The sequence below is a fragment of the Hemitrygon akajei genome, chromosome 10 (genome assembly GCF_048418815.1).
Source record: "Hemitrygon akajei chromosome 10, sHemAka1.3, whole genome shotgun sequence".
Lineage (NCBI taxonomy): Eukaryota > Metazoa > Chordata > Chondrichthyes > Myliobatiformes > Dasyatidae > Hemitrygon > Hemitrygon akajei.
The window spans coordinates 34,782,455-34,805,245 of record NC_133133.1 but is presented as its reverse complement, the minus strand read 5'-3'; the positions used below and the strand labels follow the sequence as shown (position 1 = coordinate 34,805,245).

The 22,791-nt window shown below is 41.2% G+C and overlaps 1 protein-coding gene across 6 annotated transcripts in view; it reads left to right on the top strand.

The window, feature by feature from the left end:
- Nucleotides 1-22,791, top strand: part of tenm1 (teneurin transmembrane protein 1) — a 2,244,326-nt gene that overhangs the window by 1,941,198 nt on the left and 280,337 nt on the right. For all 6 annotated transcript variants that reach the window (XM_073058035.1, XM_073058034.1, XM_073058032.1 and 3 more), the window contains 2 exons: nucleotides 16,731-16,945; nucleotides 17,643-17,853. In XM_073058035.1, coding sequence (XP_072914136.1) covers nucleotides 16,731-16,945; nucleotides 17,643-17,853 — 426 coding nt within the window. The remainder of the gene's footprint in view (nucleotides 1-16,730; nucleotides 16,946-17,642; nucleotides 17,854-22,791) is intronic.

Below are 22,791 nucleotides of genomic sequence, written 5' to 3'. Positions count from 1 at the left end.
AAATCAATCTACATTCAGGAAGTGGGAGTTCTTTGAAAGTGAAAAACTGAGAAATCAAAGTTATTGTCTAACCATAAGAGAGAAGGATAAGAATGGCAAATCCAATTGACCCTTTGTCAAGGAGTATAGAGGGGTTGATAAAAAAGAAGCACAGGGTAGATATAGAACACTGAAAATGTAGAGCCTTTTCTGACTGGGTAGGGGTTGCAAAAGTAGAAATTAGAGGGACAAAGAGGAGCACAACATGGTGCTGTAACAGTGTTATGCTATCTGCTATGGTAGTGTGGTGGTTAGCAAAGCGCTAATGAAGTACCTGCGACCCAGGTTCAATTTGGCCAATGTCTGTTCTCCCCGTGACCGTGTGGACTTCCTCTGGGTGCTGTGAATTCTTCCCACCTTCCAAAGATAAACAAGCTAGTAGGTTAATTGGTCACAAGAGTGTAATTGTGTTGTGCAGTCTCATTGTCATGCTGTATCTCTAAATAAAATTAAATTAAAATTCTCAGTGCATTCTGTAAGTATTTTATGAGTTGGATAGTAACCAACAAAGGAGTATAGTCCATTAGGGACCATATGCAGATAAATTAATACTTATTTCAAATTGTCCCCAGGTGTTGCACATATACCCAGATCTTTCCTCTCCCAGGGATGAGGGCTTTGAGCTTCTGTTGCCATTTCTGTAACAATAGGTTTTTATAGAAAGCGGTTGCTAGCCCCATAACCAGCCATCTTCCTCTCACAGCCAGGCTTGGGACCATCCATGGTGGAGTTCTTAAATTATTAGCTGAAGGATTATTTTTCCAACAACGTTGGAAAGTTGACTAGTGGGTACAATAGTAGGGTAGTTAGCAAAATGTTATTATAGCTTGGGGCATCTGGGCTCACCATTCAATTCCAGCATTCTCTCTAAGAAAGTTTGTATCATCTTCCCGTGTGCGTGGGGCTTTCCTCCCACAGTCCAAAGGTGTACTGGTTTGTAGCCTAATCACTGTAAATTGTCCTGTGATTAGACTAGGGTTAAGTCAGTGAATTGCTTGGTGGTAGAGCTCATGGACCAGAAAGGTCTGTTCCGTGCTCTGCCTCTAAATAAAATAAAAATAAAAATGGAGAAACACCTCTTAGCAAAATAACTTGATTTTATGTACATTACTGTCAGCTGATTCAAATATTTTAGTTATAAACAATTTAACATTTTGTTTTACTAAAGGCAGCAATTCTCGGACACCTTCTCTTACATACCCTATGGAAGTGACCCCGATAAGGAGCATCACCCCCTTGTCTCTTACTCCATCACCAACTTTATTGACTAGAGATCTCCCATCCACTGCCACCAACCTCATAGTTCCCTTATCCCACGCTGCTCATTTCTTTCTTGTACCCAAGATCCACAACCCTGACTGTCTGGATAAGATTATTGTTTGTGCCTGCTCCTGCACCTCTGAATTGAGGTCCACATACTTCAACTCTATTTCCCACCCTCCCCCCCACCTTTGTTTTAGTCCACTCCAACCTACATGCATAACATTTCACACTCTTTTGATCTCGTCAAACATTTTAAGCTCCCGAGCCCTGATCACCAATCCCTATAAACTTCTATCCTCATCAGGAGGCAACGAGTAAGAATAAAAGTATCCTTTTCTGGTTGGCTGCCAGTGACGAGTGGTGTTCTGCAGGGGTCGGTGTTGGGACCACTTCTTTTTATGCTGTATATCAATGATTTAGATGAAGGAATAGATGGCTTTGTTGCCAAGTTTGCAGATGATACGAAGGTTGACAATAGACAATAGGTGCAGAAGTAGACCATTCGGCCCTTTGAGCCTGCACTGCCATTCTGAGATCATGGCTGATCATCTACTATCAATACCTGGTTCCTGCCTTGTCCCCATATCCCTTGATTCCCCTATCCATAAGATACCTATCTAGCTCCTTCTTGAAAGCATCCAGAGAATTAGCCTCCACTGCCTTCCGAGGCAGTGCATTCCAGACCTTCACAACTCTCTGGGAGAAGAAGTTTTTCCTTAACTCTGTCCTAAATGACCTACCCCTTATTCTCAAACCATGCCCTCTGGTACTGGACTCTCCCAGCATCTGGAACATATTTCCTGCCTCTATCTTGTCCAATCCCTTAATAATCTTATATGTTGCAATCAGATCCCCTCTCAATCTCCTTAATTCCAGCGTGTACAAGCCCAGTCTCTCTAACCTCTCTGCGTAAGACAGTCCGGACATCCCAGGAATTAACCTCGTGAATCAACGCTGCACTTCCTCTATAGCCAGGATGTCCTTCCTTAACCCTGGAGACCAAAACTGTACACAATACTCCAGGTGTGGTCTCACCAGGGCCCTGTACAAATGCAAAAGGATTTCCTTGCTCTTGTACTCAATTCCCTTTGTAATAAAGGCCAACATTCCATTAGCCTTCTTCACTGCCTGCTGCACTTGCTCATTCACCTTCAGTGACTGATGAACAAGGACTCCCAGATCTCTTTGTATTTCTCCCTTACCTAACTCTACACCGTTCAGATAATAATCTGCCTTCCTATTCTTACTCCCAAAGTGGATAACCTCACACTTATTCACATTAAACATCATCTGCCAAGTATCTGCCCACTCACTCAGCCTATCCAAGTCACCCTGAATTCTCCTAACATCCTCATCACATGTCACACTGCCACCCAGCTTAGTATCATCAGCAAACTTGCTGATGTTATTCTCAATGCCTTTATCTAAATCATTGATGTAAATCGTAAACAGCTGTGGTCCCAATACCGAGCCCTGTGGCACCCCACTAGTCACCACCTGCCATTCCGAGAAACACCCATTCACCGTTACCCTTTGTTTTCTATCTGCCAACCAGTTTTCTATCCATGTCAATATCTTCCCCCCAATGCCATGAGCTCTGATTTTACCCACCAATCTCCTATGTGGGACCTTATCAAATGCCTTCTGAAAATCGATGTACACTACATCCACTGGATCTCCCTTGTCTAACTTCCTGGTTACATCCTCGAAAAACTCCAATAGATTAGTCAAGCATGATTTGCCCTTGGGAAATCCATGCTGGCTCAGCCCAATCCTATCACTGCTATCTAGATATGCCACTATTTCATCTTTAATAATGGACTCTAGCATCTTCCCCACTACTAACGTTAGGCTGACAGGACGATAGTTCTCTGTTTTCTCCCTCCCTCCTTTCTTAAAAAGTGGGATAACATTAGCCATTCTCCAATCCTCAGGAACTGATCCTGAATCTAAGGAACATTGGAAAATGATTACCAATGCATCCGCAATTTCCGGGGCCACCTCCTTTAGTACCCTAGGATGCAGATCATCTGGACCTGCGGATTTGTCAGCCTTCAGTCCCATCAGTCTACTCATCACCGTTTCCTTCCGAATGTCAATCTGTTTCATTTCCTCTGTTACCCTATGTCCTTAGCCCATCCATACATCTGGGAGATTGCTTGTGTCTTCCCTAGTGAAGACAGATCTAAAGTACTTTTAAATTCTTCTGCCATTTCTCTGTTTCCCATAACAATTTCACCCAATTCATTCTTCAAGGGCCCAACATTGTTCTTAACTATCTTCTTTCTCTTCACATACCTGAAAAAGCTTTTGCTATCCTCCTTTATATTCCTGGCTAGCTTGCGTTCGTACCTCATTTTTTCTCCCCGTATTGCCTTTTTAGTTAAGTTCTGTTGTTCCTTAAAAATTTCCCAATCATCTGTCCTCCCGCTCACCTTAGCTCTGTCATATTTCCCTTTTTTTAATGAAATCTCTGACTTCCTTTGTCAACCACTGTGGCCCCTTTCCCCCCTTTGAATCCTTCCTTCTCTGGGGGATGAACTGATTCTGCACTTTGTGCATTATTCCCAAGAATACCTGCCATTGCTGTTTCACTGTCTTTTCTGCTAGGATATCCATCCAGTTAACTTTGGCCAGCTCCTCCCTCATGGCTCCATAGTTTCCCCTGTTCAACTGCAACACTGACACCTCCAATCTGCCCTTATCCTTCTCAAATTGCAGATAAAAACATCATATTATGGTCACTACCTCCTAATGGCTCCTTTACTTCAAGATCGCTTATCAAATCCTGTTCATTACACAAGGCTAAATCCAGAATAGCCTTGTCTCTGGTCAGCTCTCGTACAAGCTATTCCAAGAATGCATCCTGTAGGCACTCTACAAACTCCCTATCCTGGGGTCCAGCACCAACCTGATTCTCCCAGTTCACCTGCATGTTGAAATCCCCTATAACTACTGCAACATTACCTTTGCCACATGCCAATGTTAACTCCCTATTCAACTTGCACCCAATATCCATGCTACTGTTTGGTGGCCTGTAGACAACACCCATTAGGGTCTTTTTGCCCTTACTGTTCCTCAGTTCTATCCACACAGACTCTACTTCTCCTGATCCTATGTCCCCCCTTGCAAAGAACTGAATCTCATTCCTCACCAACAGGGCCACCCCACCCCCTCTGCCCACATTTCTGTCCCTACGATAGCACATATACCCTTGTACATTCATTTCCCAGGTCTGATCTCCCTGCAGCCATGTCTCCGTTATCCCAACAACATCATAGTTACCCATTCGCACCTGAGCTTCAAGCTCATCCGCCTTATTTCTGACACTTCGTGCATTCAGGTATAGAATTTTTAGCCCATTTCTCCTCTCTCTGTTTAAATCGCTGCCTATTGTGCTTAACCCAGCTCCCCGAACTCCCTTCGGGCTATACGCCCCTTGAATTTTGTTGTCCTTTCTAAATTTACTTATTTTTTCAGCACATTTAGCTCCATGTTCTGTCAGACCATCCCTCTGTACATGTACATGTTGGTGTAGAGGTAGGTAGTGTGGAGGACAAAAGTAGAACGTGGAAGGTCTTAGACAGATTAGGTGAATGGGCAAGAAAGTGGCAAATGAAATACTATGTTGGAAAATGCATGGTCATGCACTTTGGTAGTAGAAATAAATGTGTGGACTATTTTCTAAACAGAGAGAAAATCCAAAAATCTGAGATGCAAAGGTACTTGGGAGTTCTTGCGCAGAACACCCTAAAGGATAACTTGCAGGTTAAGTTGGTGGTAAGGAAGGTAAATGCCATGTTAGCATTCATTTCAAGAGGTCTAGAATACAAGAGCAAGGATGTGATGCTGAGGTTTTATGAGGCACTGGTGAGGCCTCACCTTGAGTATTGTGAACAGTTTTGGGTCCCTCATCTTAGAAGTGCAGGCATTGGAGAGAGTCCAGAGGAGGTTCACAAGTATGATTTGAGGAATGAAAGGCTCATTTTATGAGGAACATTCAATGGCTCTGGGTCTGTACTCGCTGAAATTCAGAAAGATGAGGGAGGATCTCATTGAAACCTTTGAATATTGAAAGGCCTAGACAGAGTAGATATGGAAAGGATGTTTCCTGTGGTGGGAGAGTCCAGGACAAGAGTGCACAGCCTTAGGATAGAGGGACTCCCTTTCAAAACAGAGATGCAGAGAAATTTCTTTAGCCAAAGGGTGGTGAATTTGTGGAATTTGTTGCCACTTGCAGCCGGGCAGGCCAGGTCATTGGGCGTATTTAAGGTAGAGATTGATAGATTCTTGATTGGACATGGTATCAAAGGTTATGGGGAGAAGGCCGGGAACTGGGGTTGAGGAGGAGAGAAAAGAGGATCAGCAATTGAGCAGACTCGATGTGCCAGATGGTCTAATTCTGCTCCTGTGTCTTCTGATCTTATGGGCTTATGGACCTAAGTCTCTCTGCTTCTTTCTGGACTACATTCCTAACCAGTTTCCCTACACTACTATCTTCTTTCATCTGGTGGAACTGATGTCACCCTCAACAATCTGTCTTTCAGTTCCTCGCACTTTCTCCAAACCCATGGTATGGCCATGGGAACTTACATGAGCCCCAGCTATGCCAACTTTTTTGTCAGTTATATGGAATAGTCCATGTTCAAGCATACACTGGTAACACTTCCCAACACTTGCTAGGTTACATTGATAACTGCATTGATGCTGCTTTATGCACCCATGTACAGCTAGTCAATTTCATCAACTTTGTCTCCAACTTCAGATTTCAAATTTACTTGGTCTAGTTCTGATACCTCTTGCCCCTTTCTCAATCTCTCCACCATTCTCTGGAGTTAGACTGTCTACTGATACCTTTTATAAACCTACTAACTCTCACAGTATCTTTTCTTTTCCCACCATGTCACTTGTAAAAATGCCATTCCCTTTTCTCAGTTTCTTTGTCTCCAACGCATCTGTTCAAGATGAGACTTCCCTTTCCAGAACATTGGATATTTCTTCCTTCTTCAAACAACAGGGTATCCTGCCTCCACCATCGATGCTGCCCTCATCTGCATCTCCTCCATTTCCTGACATCTGCCCTCACCCCATCTTCCCACCATAACTGGGATAAAGTTCCCCTTGTCATTAGCTGTCACCCCATGAGCCTCCACACCCAGCAAATCATCCTCAGTAACTTTGACCATTTTCAATGGGATCCTGCCACTAAACCCACCATTCCCCCTCTCCCATCATTCTTTGTTTTCAGCAGGAATCTCTCTCTATGTGACTCGCTTGTCTACAAAAGACAGAATTTCCCAGTGCCCACACATTTTAAAATTACTTCCCATTCCCATTTCAACATATTGGCCCATGGCCTCCTCAACTGTCATGATGAGGCCACTCTCAGGTTGGAGGAGCAACTACTCATATTCTGACTGGGTAGCCTCCAACCTAATAGCATGAACTTTGATATCTCCAACTTCTGGTAATTTCTTACACTTCCCCTTCTCCTCCTCTCACCAGCCCATTACCTCCACCTGGTGCCCCATATTCTTCCCTTTCTCCTATGGTCCACTCTCCTCTCCTATCAAATTTTTTCTTCTTCAGTCTTTTATCTCTTCCACTTTTCACCTCCCAGCCTCTCATTTCATCCCCCCTCACCTGGTTTCACCTATCACCTGCCAATGTGGTGGTACTGGGTTTCTTGACGACAAAGTTCTAAACTCAGATTAAGACTTTGAGACCTATCAGATGTAAATAACCATGAGTACTCTCACTAAAGAGAGGTTATACTGTAAGTACCCAATCTTCAAAGACTGGTTCAACCCCTGTTTATTCTCCATGGTGAGTTTAGCTGCCGCTGCCTACTATTTGAGTGTTGGGTCCTGCCTCCCTGCCAAGGAAAAGTTACTTCCAGCTAACAAAGTAGTTTAAAACACAGTTCTTTTATTTTCAGTGATACACATTTAAATCTAAACAACATTTTTAAAACATTTTTAAAATTCACAGCGGATTTCTAACTTATTTTTAAATTGCAAAGCTGGCCAATGATGAGAGCAAATGAATCACCTGTCACAGAAATCAAAACCAAGGAATGGATTCTAATTTACCCTGTGTTTCTTTTATCCTTTTTGATGTTCCTTACTCATTCCTCATAAGCTTGAACTGCTCTCTACACTTATACAGTTTCTTCAGCAACTTGGGTGACTTCACACATAAATGATATTTCCTCAGATACCCTTTTTACACAAAAGGTCTAAAAGATTTTTGCAGACGTTGTTCCCAGCTACCTATAATTAATGCTGTAAAGCTAACTTCTCCAAGTGCATAAACCTTCCAACTATGAACACATCAGTTATTTGATATACTAAATTACTTCATCGATCTGATCTGCAAGCTTCCTTGAACTAAGAACTCAGTCAGCTTGTTTGTATGATTCAAGTCAAAATAATTAACCCATCGTATTATACTGCACCTCTTCAGCAATGAGACAGGTGTTGTGGGCTAGCAGTCTGCTCCTTAGACAAAGCTTGTTCGCAAAGCTGTAATTTTAAATTCAGGCTGATTACTGCTTGCTATTTACATGTTAAGAAATGAAGATTGACTCCCGTTTATGACCAGAAGCTAAACGAAGCATATAGTCGGAAGTTCAACTTACACTGTTTGATCTTACAAGTGACATTTTAGAAAGATGAGCGTGGCAAAACATGAGGCTCACTGGCACAGGAAGTGAATACGTATCATACCAGCTTGTACTCCTTCCCCTTTCCCCACTTTATTATTCTTATTTCCTTTCCAGTCCTGATGAAGCAAATCGGCCTGAAATGCAACTGCATATTCACCTCCATAGATGCTGCCTGACCTGCTGAATTCCTATTACATTTTGTGTGTGTTGCTCCAATTTAATATATTCATTATATTCAGCAATGGGAGATTGGTTTGACTGAAATGACTGGTTTAATTCCCAACTAAGTGGAGATTATTATGGGCATTTATTATAAACTGCAATGGCCATCAATTACTCAACAGCTTTTCAGTTATTTTAACATCTAGTAGTGAAAGGTCAGTATATTCAGTTATTAAACAGTGTAGAAGAAGATCATCTAATTGGTAATTGATTTTAACTTTGGTTCTATACTCTATATCCCACACAAGTCCATGTGCCACAAACCTCAGCTTGATTTTCTATTGATTATGTAGCCCTGCTTCAAATAAAGGAGTATCCTTTTAAATAATGAATTAAATCATCATATTTCATTATTCACCAAAGTGATATTCAGCTATTTACATGAATAAATAAATGTATGCATTATCACATGCATGTGAATTTACTAAGTAATCCTGTTTCTGTTTTCAAAAGTAATGTATTTATGTGTTCAGATTCTCGTCACTAAAAGGGTTATCTCAGTATTCAGTGGGGATTTTTTATTCCAAGAAATCAGAGCCCATTGACTATGTCATTGACCTGAAATTTTATTTTGCTATTTTATAATGGATGTTGCTTCGGAGTAGTGAAAAGATTTCTGTTGCTGCATCTTGGTGAGATCACATTAATATACGTCGGATTGTGGCCAGCATTAGAAAGATGAGCATTTTGACTAAATCTACAAACTTAACTGGTTTTTTGCATTTAGTGAAATGTCATGGCAAGCTAATGACAGTGATAAAAGTACACATCCTCCTAGGGATAAGAAAAGCTTGACATTTGATAAATTGCTTTCAAATATTTGTCTTAAAAAAACAAATATACCAACCACTCTGGCACAACAGTATCCAATCAAGCTCATTGACAAGTTCACCTGTTTTGTTCTGAAGAAATATATCTGTGTATATTTGCTCTAAGGTCAATATAAGGGAATAAAATACTCACTGCCAATATTAACCACTGTATTCTAAAACTGAGAATAAACTAAATTATTGACAAAATCAACCATGGTCAAGTCCTGAATTCATCCTTCCAATCTTAAATTTCTCACATTATTGGGCAATTTGTAAAAGTATATGCAAACAATGTATGTCATTTTTAATGAAATGGAATGGAACTTCATACTATACATACTTAAGTGTCACATTTATATTCATATTGCAACTTAAATACATCTTCCCCTAAGTAAATGAGGAAAGCTGCAGCCAGTGCCACCACTTGTAAATGTCGATGAATAGGTAATGCCCTAATGGTTTCAGCATCAGTGGTAGGCATTACTGCTGCCTGCCACTGGGCTAATGCTGTTCCAGAACCCATCAGGATCAATATGATTGTGGGCCCATGTTTTCTGTAGTTAGAGTGCTACAGCAGAGAAGCCAGACCTCCATCTCATCTAGTCCATGCCGCCCTCCTCCTCTGCTTTGTCTCATTTACATGCACCCAGATCATATCCCTTTGCACTCATACCTATCCAAGTTTCCAAATTTCTCTTAACATTGCAATTGAAGCCACATCTATCACTTCCACTGGCATCTCATTCTACCCTCTCATCACCCTCTGAGTGAAAATGCTTCCACTAAGGTTCTCCTTAAATATTTCACTTTTCACCCTAACCCTATGGCCCCTAGTTCTAGTCTCACCCAATAGGAGGGGGAAAAGCCTATGTTCATTAACCCTCTCTGCACCGCTCTTAATTTTGCATAATGAGAGAGTTTAATTGTGGTCAACTGTATGTCCATTAAAATCAGTCAACCACTGAAGATCTAACATGTAGCATGCCATGTTCTAATTCTCACCCTAAAGGGTATTTATGCAAAATAAGTAGATTGCCTCATAATGACACCAGAACAATTACCTCACAATAATATCGCTACATTGGTCTCCTTCACAAATAGGAGGAATCTTATTTGTGGTGTTTGGCCATTGTGTAACCAATATATATGATGATGCCCAGTAAGCAAGATAAATTCAGGCCATTACTAATGGAAAATACTGATATCCCAAGTTTTTTCCAGCAAAAATAATCAACTCGTTTCCCTCATCTACAAATTGTTGAATAAAATAAATTCTAGAAACTACATTTTTCACAATAACATGATTAAATTAGTCTACTGAATTCTAAGATATCTTTTAGTGCCTTCGACGAACTAAAGGTTCTAGTTGGCCTCTGTGAAATATTTTTCTCCCAAAATAATTAAAGCAAGTTTTTAATCACACCTGGACATCGACAGATATCCAAGTTGATTTAAACCTGAATTATAAGGTCATTATTTTTTTGGATTTAAGACTGACAACAAAGCAGTAATCTGAATTTTCCTGGCCTAATTTCAGCTTTATTATTTAAAATGTTATTGTTAATTTCTTCTGTTGTGAACACTCGATAGCAACAGCATTAACCAACCTGTTACTATAAACATTTTCTACTAATTCAGAAGATTGAAAAGGATTTCGGTTTTTATTTCAAGTGACTTAAATTTAAGGCACGAGTTTGAATGATTGATTTGTCTGTTTTGGTTGGTATCCAACCCAAGCACAGTAATGAGAGTACAATAAATGGAAATGAAATTTGTTTGTTTTAGCTAGAATAAATCAGAAATAGAATTTTTTCAGAGAAATAATGAATAGCATATAGCAAGTAGTTTTTACCTTTCAATTTAGAGAGAAAAATATTGTTCACACAGATTCTCCCTGGATAAAAAGAAATAGTAAGACATCCATTACAGTATTGGGAGTATAATATAGTCAACCAATTATGCCCAAGAATCCAGGATTATAGTGATGTGCGATTTAGAAGAGCATTTACCAGTCACAAGATTTTTAAGAATAGATTACTGGTCTGTGCTTTGAATGTTTTGTATATTTGGATACCCTGTTGTATTTTCCACTTACAAAAGAAGCGCTATTTTTTCAATTCTGATAACTTTTTTAATGCAGAGTTGTGCAGAATTTCTCCTGTCCTAAATTGGACTGGGATAAGTCAAAGTCAGCAAGGGCTTCTGGTAAGCATACAGGATAGTTTCTATAATTACTAGAATGAAGGTAACGAACCGGGTCAGGTCACAGATCTGTCAGTGGGTGAGCATCTGGGGGACAGTGATCAATGCTCCCTGACCTTTAGCATTATCATGGAAAAGGAGAAAATCAGAGAGGACAGGAAAAATTTTAATTGGGGAAGGGCAAATTATGAGGCTATAAGGTTAGAACTTGCGGGTGTGAATTGGGATGATGTTTTTGCAGGGAAATGTACTGTGGTCATGTGGTCTATGTTTAAGGATCTTTTGCAGGATGTTAGGGATAAATTTGTCCCGGTGAGGAAGATAAAGAATGGTAGGGTGAAGGAACCATGGGTGACAAGTGAAGTGGAAAATCTAGTCAGGTGGAAGAAGGCAGCATACATGAGGTTTAGGAAGCAAGGATCAGATGGATCTATTGAAGAATATAGGGATATAGTAAGAAAGGAGCTTAAGAAGGGGCTGAGAAGAGCAAGAAGGGGGCATGAGAAGACCTTGGTGAGTAGGGTAAAGGAAAACCCCAAGGCATTCTTCAATTATGTGAAGAACAAAAGGATGACAGGAGTGAAGGTAGGACCAATTAGAGATAAAAGTGGGAAGATGTGCCTGGAGGCTGTGGAAGTGAGCGAGGTCCTCAATGAATACTTCTCTTCGGTGTTCACCACTGATAGGAAACTTGATGACGGTGAGGACAATATGAGAGAGGTTGATGTTCTGAAGCATGTTGATATTAAGGGAGAGGAGGTGTTGGATTTGTTAAATTACATTAGGATGGATAAGTCCCCAGGGCCTGATGGAATATTCCCCAGGCTGCTCCACGAGGCAAGGGAAGAGATTGCTGAACCTCTGGCTAGGATCTTTATGTCCTCGTTGTCCACGGAAATGGTACCTGAGGATTGGAGGGAGACGAATGTTGTCCCCTTGTTCAAAAAAGATAGTAGGGATAGTCCAAGTAATTATAGACCAGTGAGCCTTATGTCTGTGGTGGGAAAGCTGTTGGAAAAGATTCTTAGAGATAGGATCTATGGGCATTTAGAGAATCATGGTCTGATCAGGGACAGTCTGCATGGCTTTGTGAAGGGCAGATTGTGCCTAACAAGCCTGATAGAGTTCTTTGAGGAGGTGACCAGGCATATAGATTAGGGTAGTGCAGTGGATGTGATCTACCTGGATTTTAGTAAGGCATTTGACAAGGTTCCACACAGTAAGCTTATTCAGAATGTCAGAAGGCATGAGAACCAGGGAAGTTTGGCCAGGTGGATTCAGAATTGGCTTGCCTGCAGAAGGCAGAGGGTCGTGGTGGAGGGAGTACATTCAGATTGGAGGGTTGTGACTAGTGGTGTCCCACAAGGATCTGTTCTGGGACCTCTACTTTTTGTGATTTTTATTAACGACCTGGATGTGGGGGTAGAAGGCTGGGTTGGCAAGTTTGCAGATGACACAAAGGTTGGTGGTGTTGTAGATAGTGTAGAGGATTGTCGAAGATTGCAGAGAGACATTGATAGGATGCAGAAGTGGGCTGAGAAGTGGCAGATGGAGTTCAACCTGGAGAAGTGTGAGGTGGTACATTTTGGAAGGACAAACTCCAAGGCAGAGTACAAAGTAAATGGCAGGATACTTAGCAGTGTGGAGGAGCAGAGGGATCTGGGGGTACATGTCCACAGATCCCTGAAAGTTGCCTCACAGGTAGATAGAGTAGTTAAGAAAGCTTATGGGGTGTTAGCTTTCATAAGTCGAGGGATAGAGTTTAAGAGACGTGATGTAATGATGCAGTTCCATAAAACTCTAGTTAGGCCACACTTGGAATACTGTGTCCAGTTCTGGTCGCCTCACTATAGGAAGGATGTGGAAGCATTGGAAAGGGTACAGAGGAGATTTACCAAGATGCTGCCTGGTTTAGAGAGTATGGATTATGATCAGAGATTAAGGGAGCTAGGGCTTTACTCTTTGGAGAGAAGGAGGATGAGAGGAGACATGATAGAGGGGTACAAGATATTAAGAAGAATAGACAGAGTGGACAGCCAGCGCCTCTTCCCCAGGGCACCACTGCTCAGTACCAGAGGACATGGCTTTAAGGTAAGGGGAGGGAAGTTCAAGGGGGATATTAGAGGAAGGTTTTTCACTCAGAGAGTGGTTGGTGCGTGGAATGCACTGCCTAAGTCAGTGGTGGAGGCAGATACACTAGTGAAGTTTAAGAGACTACTAGACAGGTATATGGAGGAATTTAAGGTGGGGGGTTATATGGGAGGCAGGGTTTGAGGGTCGGCACAACATTGTGGGCCGAAGGGCCTGTAATGCGCTGTACTAGTCTATGTCCTATGTTCTATGAAAACCTGATTTTAAAAAAAGATGCAGAACTGAACCTTTTCCTGGGTAATGAGATCAGACAAATAATTTACTAATGACAATAGTGTGAAAGAAGAATTGCAATAAAAGTTGATCAGATTGATTCCAAAGATGAGGAGTTCATTCTGTAAAGGCAGAATGATAAAAACTGGGCCTATACTCTCTAAAGTCTATAACAACGAGAAGAAATCTCATTGAATCTTCCAGAAGTCTTATAGGGCTCAATAGAATAAACGCAAGATTTTTGAGAATTTCAAAATAAGGCAGCACCCTTCTACAACCGAGTTGAATGGAACTTCCTTTTCAGCGAATTTTTGAATGTTGATATCCAGAGAGAGGCTTAGGCTTAGATGCAGAGACAGGACCTCACCGGGTTAGAAATATCCAACTTGTACAGACGGCACCAATAAATGAGCACATGCACTTGGGAAACCAGCAGGACAGACTTTTTGGCTGCTGTGCGGCTGCAGGCATCTTCTGCAAGCTGGGAGTTTAGTTATTGACCGCACTTCTGACTTGCAAACTCTCCAAGTTATGAGCAATTCACAGGAATGGAACTCTGTTATAACCTAAGGTAGACGTGTACAGTATATCCTGGAGAGAGATCAGCAGAAAGAACCAAGGGATATAAAGGAATGTGACTCTGAGCTAATAGATCTGGTTACCTGAAATTGGAGAATTCAGTGTTCATGTTGAGCTATTGAGACTACCCAGGTGGGAAATTAGGTGCCCCATCTGCGTATTAGAGAAGGATGAGGACAGAGAGGTTGATGTGAAAATGGAAAGGGAAAATACATTGGTCATTACTACCTGCGCTCTGTCTGCAATGACCATCTTGATATCCTATTTGCATGCCAATTCACCTACCCTCTCCATTCTTCATCTGTCCTTTTCCCTCTTCTTCTGATCTACCCAGGTACTTTCACACTCCTCCTTATTTCCAACCACATCCCCCCAACCCGAACATTTCTGCTCTCACACTTACCCCACCTGTCCATCACCCACTCCTCCCATTGTGTCCCAAGCCCTTCTCTCTACTTATCCCATCAGCTCGTGATCCTTTCCTTTTGGATTCCACTCTTCACTTTCCTTTCTTATCAGATTCCATAGTCTGCAGCCCTTTGTCATCTCGACTTTAACATCGCCCAGGCTCTCATCCACTTTACTCCATCTGCCAGCTCATTTCAGATGAGAATATTTAGCCAATTGCAGTTTACCATGCCATTGAATACTCACTTGGTTATCATGTAACAAAGCAAAAACAAATTCAGAAATGTGGCAGGAATGGTTCATAAATACCAAAATTCTGGTTAATTTACTGATTTCTACAGATTCTGGTAGAGAAAGCTGCAGAACAGTGGCCGCACTTCCAACTTGCAAACTCTCCAGATTACAAACAATTCACAGAATTTCTTGTGTAAAGGCACGAGAGATTACGCAGATTTGAGCAATGCACACAAAGTGCTGAAGAACCTCAGCAGATGAGGCAGGATCTATGGAGGGGAATATGTTTAAGACCATAAGAATGAGGCCAACTAGTCCATCAGGTTCACTCAGCATTTAGTCAAGGATAATTTACGAGGGGTGATTGATAAGTTCGTGGCCTAAGGTAGAAGGAGTCAATTTTAGAAAACCTAGTACATTTATTTTTTTCAACATAGTCCCCTCCTACATGTACACACTTAGTCCAGCGGTCGTGGAGAATACGGATCCATTCTTTGTAGAAGTGGTCCACAGCAGGAGTGATTGATTAATTGTGGTTGTGGCCTAAGGTAGAAGGAGATGAGTTATTAACTTCAAACTTTCTGCATTTTCACTCAAAGAGTTGAACTGCACGTCCATGTAACAAGAGCATCTTGGACCTCCAGGTGGTCCACTGCAGGGGTGATTGATAAGTTTGTGGCCCAAGGCAAAAGGAGATGAGTTATACAGCTCTCGTTACATGGACGTGCAGTTCAACTCTTTGAGTGAAAATACAGAAAGTTTGAAGTTAAGAACTCACCTCCTTCTACCCTAGGCCACGAACTTATCAATCATCCCTTGTATTATCCTCTTAACCCCATTCTCCTGCCTGCTTCAACATGACTGGGTGAAGGGTCTCAATCTGAAATATCAACTATTTATTCCCCTCTATAGATGCTACCTGACCTGGTGAGTTCCTCCAGCATTGTGTGTGTGACACTCAATAAAGGAGCAGGGAATCATTGACCGTAGCTACTGGAGTTCTATATTTAACTATATATATCCTTGAACTAGACATTGCTATCAGCTTCACAGTGAAATAATTTTGAATACTGAGAGTTTTGTTATCACTACAATTGCAAAATCCAGGCCAATGCTTCCATTGTCTGATTGATATATTTTGTATTATTTAATACTGTGTACTAAATCTGTATTACATGAGTAATGACTATGGTACAGCTGATTAATGTTATATAATCTTCAACCATTTTTAAAAGCAGTATTCAGCCTCGATCTGACAATTATTCTTAATGATAAATAAATGGAGAACTATTTCAGCTCTGCCAGTATTGTTTTCAGGCTCATACTAAAATATATGATATCCATTAAGTATTTCTTTCCAAATAATGTCATTTCGAAAACTTGATCATAAATATGTTGAAATTTAAAATCATCTACCAAAGTTTTCTGAATATAATTAATGTTTTTCACTGGTCTTTGCCCGTCAATATACTTCATATATTTGTATTGTGACTAAATAAAGGTCAACCATCAATGTTTATATTTCTAGATTTTGCTAATAATCACATATGACCTGTGCAGATATACTTTACCTGAAGGTTTCGTATTGTAGGTGAACATAAAATAAAGCTTGTCAATGCTCACAAGAAGTAGTGGACACATCAGACATATGTAGGAGATTAGTTAGGATAGTATATTACACCTGAGTGGGAATCAATAACTTCAAGCGAGTAAAGACTATTCAGTTAAAAATTGTAGAAGAACACCAAATATACACTGAGAGATTTCTAACTGAAATGGGATTTGTTTAATCTGCTTAATACCCACCCAAAGAGATTAGTGTGATACGGTCCTGAGGTGATTCTGCTTCAAAACAGTCGCTTTGATGAAACTGAAATTTGAACTTTCCAATGGATCATGTTGGTGTAAAACTCTTTGCTTTTCTGTTGTGTTTCTTTCAGGAAAAACAGTGAATGTGTTTCAGCGAGGAAGAGCCATTGACACAGGAGAAGTGGATATTGGAATGCAAGTGATGCAGACCATTCCTCCAGGTCTCTTCTGGCGTTTTCAAGTCACTACAGAGCATCCCCTCTACCTGAAATTCAATGTGTCTTTGGCTAAAGATGCCTTATTGGGGATTTATGGTCGGCGGAACCTTCCACCCACGCACACTCAGGTTATTATGGTTTTTATCTTTTTGGTTTTTATTAATGAGGTAACAAGTCTGGGTGGTGTAGTGGTTAGTATAGCTAGGGTGTTACAGAGTTCAGAGTTCAATTCCAGTAAGGAGTGAGTACATTTTCTGAAATCACTTTCTGATAGCTTTTACTGAAAGCATTTTTTAGCATAGAGATTTTTTTCTCAAGCTGAATTCAAATGGCCAAACTGCCATGAGATTTGGGCAGATTAACTGGTCCAGTAAAATATCGTCACATCCAAGAACAATGGAATTATCAAAAAATATTGATTCTGAGGTACTATCAATGGAATTTTCACAAAATTGGAAAACTACAATTACTTTTATCACTTCTGCTATGATTGCCCTCAAAAATCATTCATTATCATTAACAACATCACATAAACTTTAATTACCAATTGTAATGCAAATGATTAACTAGAGGCACAATTATCACAGAACAAAAGGAATGAGTAACAAGGGCCTTCTCCTTGATGTGTTGCAGTTCCACTTGGCGAATCTAATGGTGAAATAATGAAACTCATCACAGATGGTCTACCAGCTTGAGCCATCAGTACTAAAGAATTGCTTGAATATGATAAAATGCTTTAAATTAATCCAAAGAATACAGTATGATTGCAATCTGTATAGACTTTCAGTTGGAAATAAAATTATTTATACACTTGTACCCTCACAGTTTGATTTTGTGAAACTTTTGGATGGCAAGCAATTGATTAAACCAGAAGCAAAAACTCCAGAGAAGCTAAAGAACACACCTCAGAATTTGATTCTGATGACTCTTCAGGAAGCTGGATTCATTGAATACATGGATTCAGGGACTTGGCACTTTGCCTTCTACAATGATGGGAAAAAAATGGAACAGGTCTTTGTGCTAACTTCTGTGATAGGTGAGGAATCATCAATTATATATTTGAATCATGTTTAAAAGTAATGTTTTGTTTGTCTTTTAATGAATCACAATAAGTGCCTTTTCTAAATAGCTTCACCTCAAAACTAGACTAAATGATGTGTGTATTTCATGCATGATATGTTATTGAAGTCATTTTGTGAAGTCAGTGATTATCATTTCTGACATCATTAGCAACTATCAGGAAACTATCCCACGAACTATCAGGTGCAGTTTATCTTAGCGTATCAGCTTTGTGTCAAAAATACATACCACTATGTCATACAATGCACAGCAGTCATTTCCTTGTTTTCTCACAAAAATTGGATTTTGAAGTTCAAAAAAAGTAAATTTATTATCAAAGTACTTATACTTCACTACATACAACCCTGAGAATTATTTTCTCACAGGCATACTCAATAGATCTATTAATCATAATTGAATAAATGAAAGAGCATGCCACAGGATGGACGAGTGTGCCAAAGACAACAAATTATAACTACAGAAAAAAGAAAAAAAGAAATAATAATAATTTACTGTAACTATTAATATATAACAACAATTTTCTTAAAAGTCTTGAAAAAATGGCTGTTTTTTTGACAGAAGATAAAATGTATCTCTTACCTAAAGGAGAAATTACAAATGCCAGATTAAAATATTATCCTACTACTTGTTTGAGAACTATACATAAGATTGCAACATCATACATCTAGCACCTAATCACCACTCTCTTAGATAACCACAATATACTTAAGAGAGGAGCAGAAAGGATGCTGCAAGGGTATCAAAGGATGTAAATAACAACTGATAATAATGTAATTCTAAATCAAGGCCAGTGGAAAAGCAGAAATATTCATTGTTGCCATATTGACTACTAAAAAGCATTTTATTCTCTCCCACCCTCATGGTTAATAGAAGTTCTTAATACATATAAGCTGCACATAATACTTGTTAAATTCCTATGTCTGATGAAGCATTGGCCTACTATAATCACCCAGTCCTTTAACAATTAAAAAAGAACAACCATCATTATCAAAATAAACAGACGTTTTTCAGGGTGACTCTCGAAGTCCATTATGGTTTTGTCCAGCTTTAAATTCGTTCTCTAATTTACTGAAACAGATGAAAATAGGATGTCAAATCAGAGGCAACCAAATGAATTATGCTTTGACACATGGACAGTAAATATGAACTTTGGACAAGTCTAGCTGAAGTGCATCAAGATGATTTATGATTTGAAATGCATCAGAATGGACTTTCTTGTTTAGAGAGAGTTGGAGACCTCTTCCCAGCAACAGAGAGGCTCATCATGGTAATAGAGGACCAGGTGGCTAAGACAAAATTTTTTTATCAAAAACACATAATAAAAGACCAATAAATTCAAGGTGGTAGATGTAGAAAATTTGTCAAGAGAAACCAAAAACAAACCAACATATTTCAGGATCCTGCAGCAGTTTAACTCATTCTGATTGCTTACACAGGCATAATCAAGTGGGAAACATCATTCACCAAAACCTTACATTAAAATATATGAACTCATAAAAGACACCTTATCTTACCTTACTATAAATACAAGCCTGGTCCAGTTTTAGAGTCTTATTAAAGGCAGGACAATCCATAATAACCATCTGGATACAATAATACAGGATAAACAAGCAAGAACAACCTACTTAATAGATACAGCCATTCCAAACACACATATAGAATTATTAAGTGAAAACTCCAGAAATATGCTGAACTAACAGAGGAAACAGAAATCCTTTGCAGCATGAACAGGGTATAAAACGTCATAATAGTAAAATCTACAACTGGTATCATCCCAAAGTCTCTACATAATAGCATTAAACAATTATGGCAACATAACAATATCAGAATCAAATTTAATTTCACTGGCATATGTTATGAAATGTGTTAACTTCACAGCAGCAGTACGATGAAAAGTAATTAAATTAAAATAAGTAGTACAAAAAAGACGAGAAATAATGAGTAGCGAGGTAGTGCTCTTAGGTTCAAAGTCCATTTATAATCTGATGGGATTAGGATATTGACTTTTTTCCCCCATATCCTACTCCAAGGTCCTGTTTCTGAGCTGTATTTTTGACAAGTAGCACTGCCAATAATCTCCAATTTGCACAGTTGATTAAAATATAATTGTAAAATTTCTTTCAGTGGTGCCTCAAAGTAACTTGGTCCATGGAATTGATTATGAAATGGATCTCTCCATTTTCATGCCTCCAAAGAATATGGCTTCCCATAATTTGCTTGTCATTAAAGTTGATAGGCAGAAAATCACAGAATGTATTTTGTGTACGGCATCCATTTACAAAGACTTGGATTTCATGTGTTTCATCATGTCAGAAGCCCAAATGAAATTCTTTGAAGAACAATACTGCTCTTTTGTGAACAAGTAATTGCTCTCAAAGGAACTCAACCCCTTTGTGCGAGAGTTTTACCTAAACTCTGTTTGCCATTATTAGCAATATTAGAGAATATTGCCCTAAGTAAAACATGCTTCAAAGTAATTCAATAGAAAAAATAATAAACCAATTCCCATATGAATTAGCTTTATAATGTATAATATCACATTGAATACCCTAGGCTTCATCTTTTCAAGGTGAATAATATCCTTCCTCAGCAGCATAAAGTACTTTAGATGAAATATAACTAGTGCCTCTTTGCCTAAAGTATTGATCCAAAGGCTATTGCTGCACGTTCTAGCTACTTTTCTCATATTACAATTTGAATGAGCCAAAACTTTCTCTGGGTTAGTGTCAGCTAAACTAAAGACCTCTTTTTTAACCTCCATCTGTCACCTACATGTTTCTTATATTGATACCAGCATGTAATAAGCAGATGAAGAAAATGAGATTTAATCTCTAACTGAGGGTTTCATTTAGTCTCCCTAATGACCTTCGAGCTCTTCCTCAAACTTGCACTTTAATTCAAAATTCTATTGCCAGAGTTGCCACCCTTATAATGAGCTAGTGTAACGATGTACTACATACAGAGCTAGAGATGACACGCAGTCGGGAAGTCGTTTCGAAACTAGTTTATTCAAACTTCGTGGCGCTGGCATTTAATCCCTAGCGCCTGCCCTCTCCGGGCAGAAATGACATCAGAGGTGCATTACCAAAGTCTGTCCCCACTTGCTGGCTATTTGTGAGCCGGTTCGCCTGCGCAGAAAGTGGGTCGCCACATAACCCCCCCCCCCCCCCTCCCCAGAACCGGCAATACACCCCCCAATGTCCACAGTCTGGATCAGCCTCTGTTTGGGAGGTCTGCCTCTGCGCCGCAGTGCCTGAATCTCGACCGGCTACGCCAAGTCCATATGGGCTGGTTTGAGTTGGTCCACTGTGAAAACCTTCTCTTTCCCCCCAATGTCCAGAACGTACGTGGACCCGTTGTTGTTGATCACCTTGAACGGCCCCTTGTACGGCAGCTGTAGCGGTGCCTGGTGTCCGCCCTTCGTACAAACACAAACTTACAGCTCTGCAGGTCTTTGGGTACATGGGTCGGGGTCCGTCCGTGCTGTGAAGTCGGTACGGGGGCCAGGTTGTCGAGCCTTTCGCGTAGTCTGTCCAGGACTGCTGCAGGTTCTTCCTCTTGCCCCCTTGGGGCTGGTATGAACTCTCCTGGGACGGCCAGGGGTGCGCCGTACACCAACTCGGCCGATGAGGCATGCAGATCCTCTTTGGGCGCTGTGCGAATTCCAAGCAGGACCCTGGGAAGCTCGTCCACCCAGTTAGGTCCTCTCAGGCGGGCCATGAGAGCTGACTTTAAGAGACGGTGGAAGCGTTCCACCAGTCCGCTCGACTGTGGCTGGTAGGCAGTTGTGTGGTGTAGCTGCATTCCCAACAGGCTGGCCACAGTCGACCACAGGCTGGAGGTGAACTGGGCGCCTCTGTCGGAGGTAATGTGGGTCAGTACCCCGAAGCGTGCTACCCAGGTTGCAATCAGTGCTCGGGCACAGGAATCAGCAGATGTGTCAGTGAGCAGGACCGCCTCTGGCTACCTCGTGAACTGATCTACCATAGTTAAGAGGTACCGCGCTCCTCGGGACACTGGTAGGGGCCCACGATATCCACATGAATGTGGTCGAACCTCCAGTGGGTGGGTTCGCACTGCTGTGGCGTTGCTTTAGTGTGCCGCTGCACCTTGGCTGTTTGGCACTGCGCGCACGTTCTGGCCCTTTCACTGACATGCTCGCGAAGTCCATGCCATGCGAACTTGCTGGAGACCAGCTGGACGGTTGTCCTGATATATGGGTGCGCCAAACCGTGTATGGAGTCAAAAACTCGCCGCCTCCAGGCTGCCGGGACGATGGGGCGAGGTTGGCCGGTAGCCACGTCACACAGGAGGGTCCTCTCACCTGGGCCTATGAAAAAATCCTGCAGCTGCAAACCCAAGACTGCAGTCCTGTAGCTGGGCATCTCGTCGTCTGCCTGCTGCGCCTCCGCCAGTGCTGCATAGTCCACCCCTAAGGACAGGGCCTGGACAGCTGGTCTGGAAAGTGCGTCCGCCACGACGTTGTCCTTTCCCGAGACATGCTGGATGTCCGTCATGTACTCGGAGATGTAGGACAAATGTCGCTGCTGGCGAACCGACCAGGGATCGGACACCTTCGTGAATGCGAAGGTCAATGGTTTGTGGTCCGTGAACGTGGTGAACGGCCTGCCTTCTAAGAAGTACCTGAAATGCCGGATTGCCAGATAGAGTGCCAACAGCTCCCGGTCGAAAGCACTGTGCTTGAGTTCCGGTGGTCGTAGGTGCTTGCTGAAGAACGGCAGGGGTTGCCAGCGCCCCTCGATGAGCTGCTCCAGCACCCCACTGATTGCTGTGTCGGATGCATCCACCATGAGGGCGGTCGGAACGTCCGTTCTGGGGTGCACCAGCATCGCGGCATCTGCCAAGGCCTCCTTGGCTTTAACGAAAGCGGCCG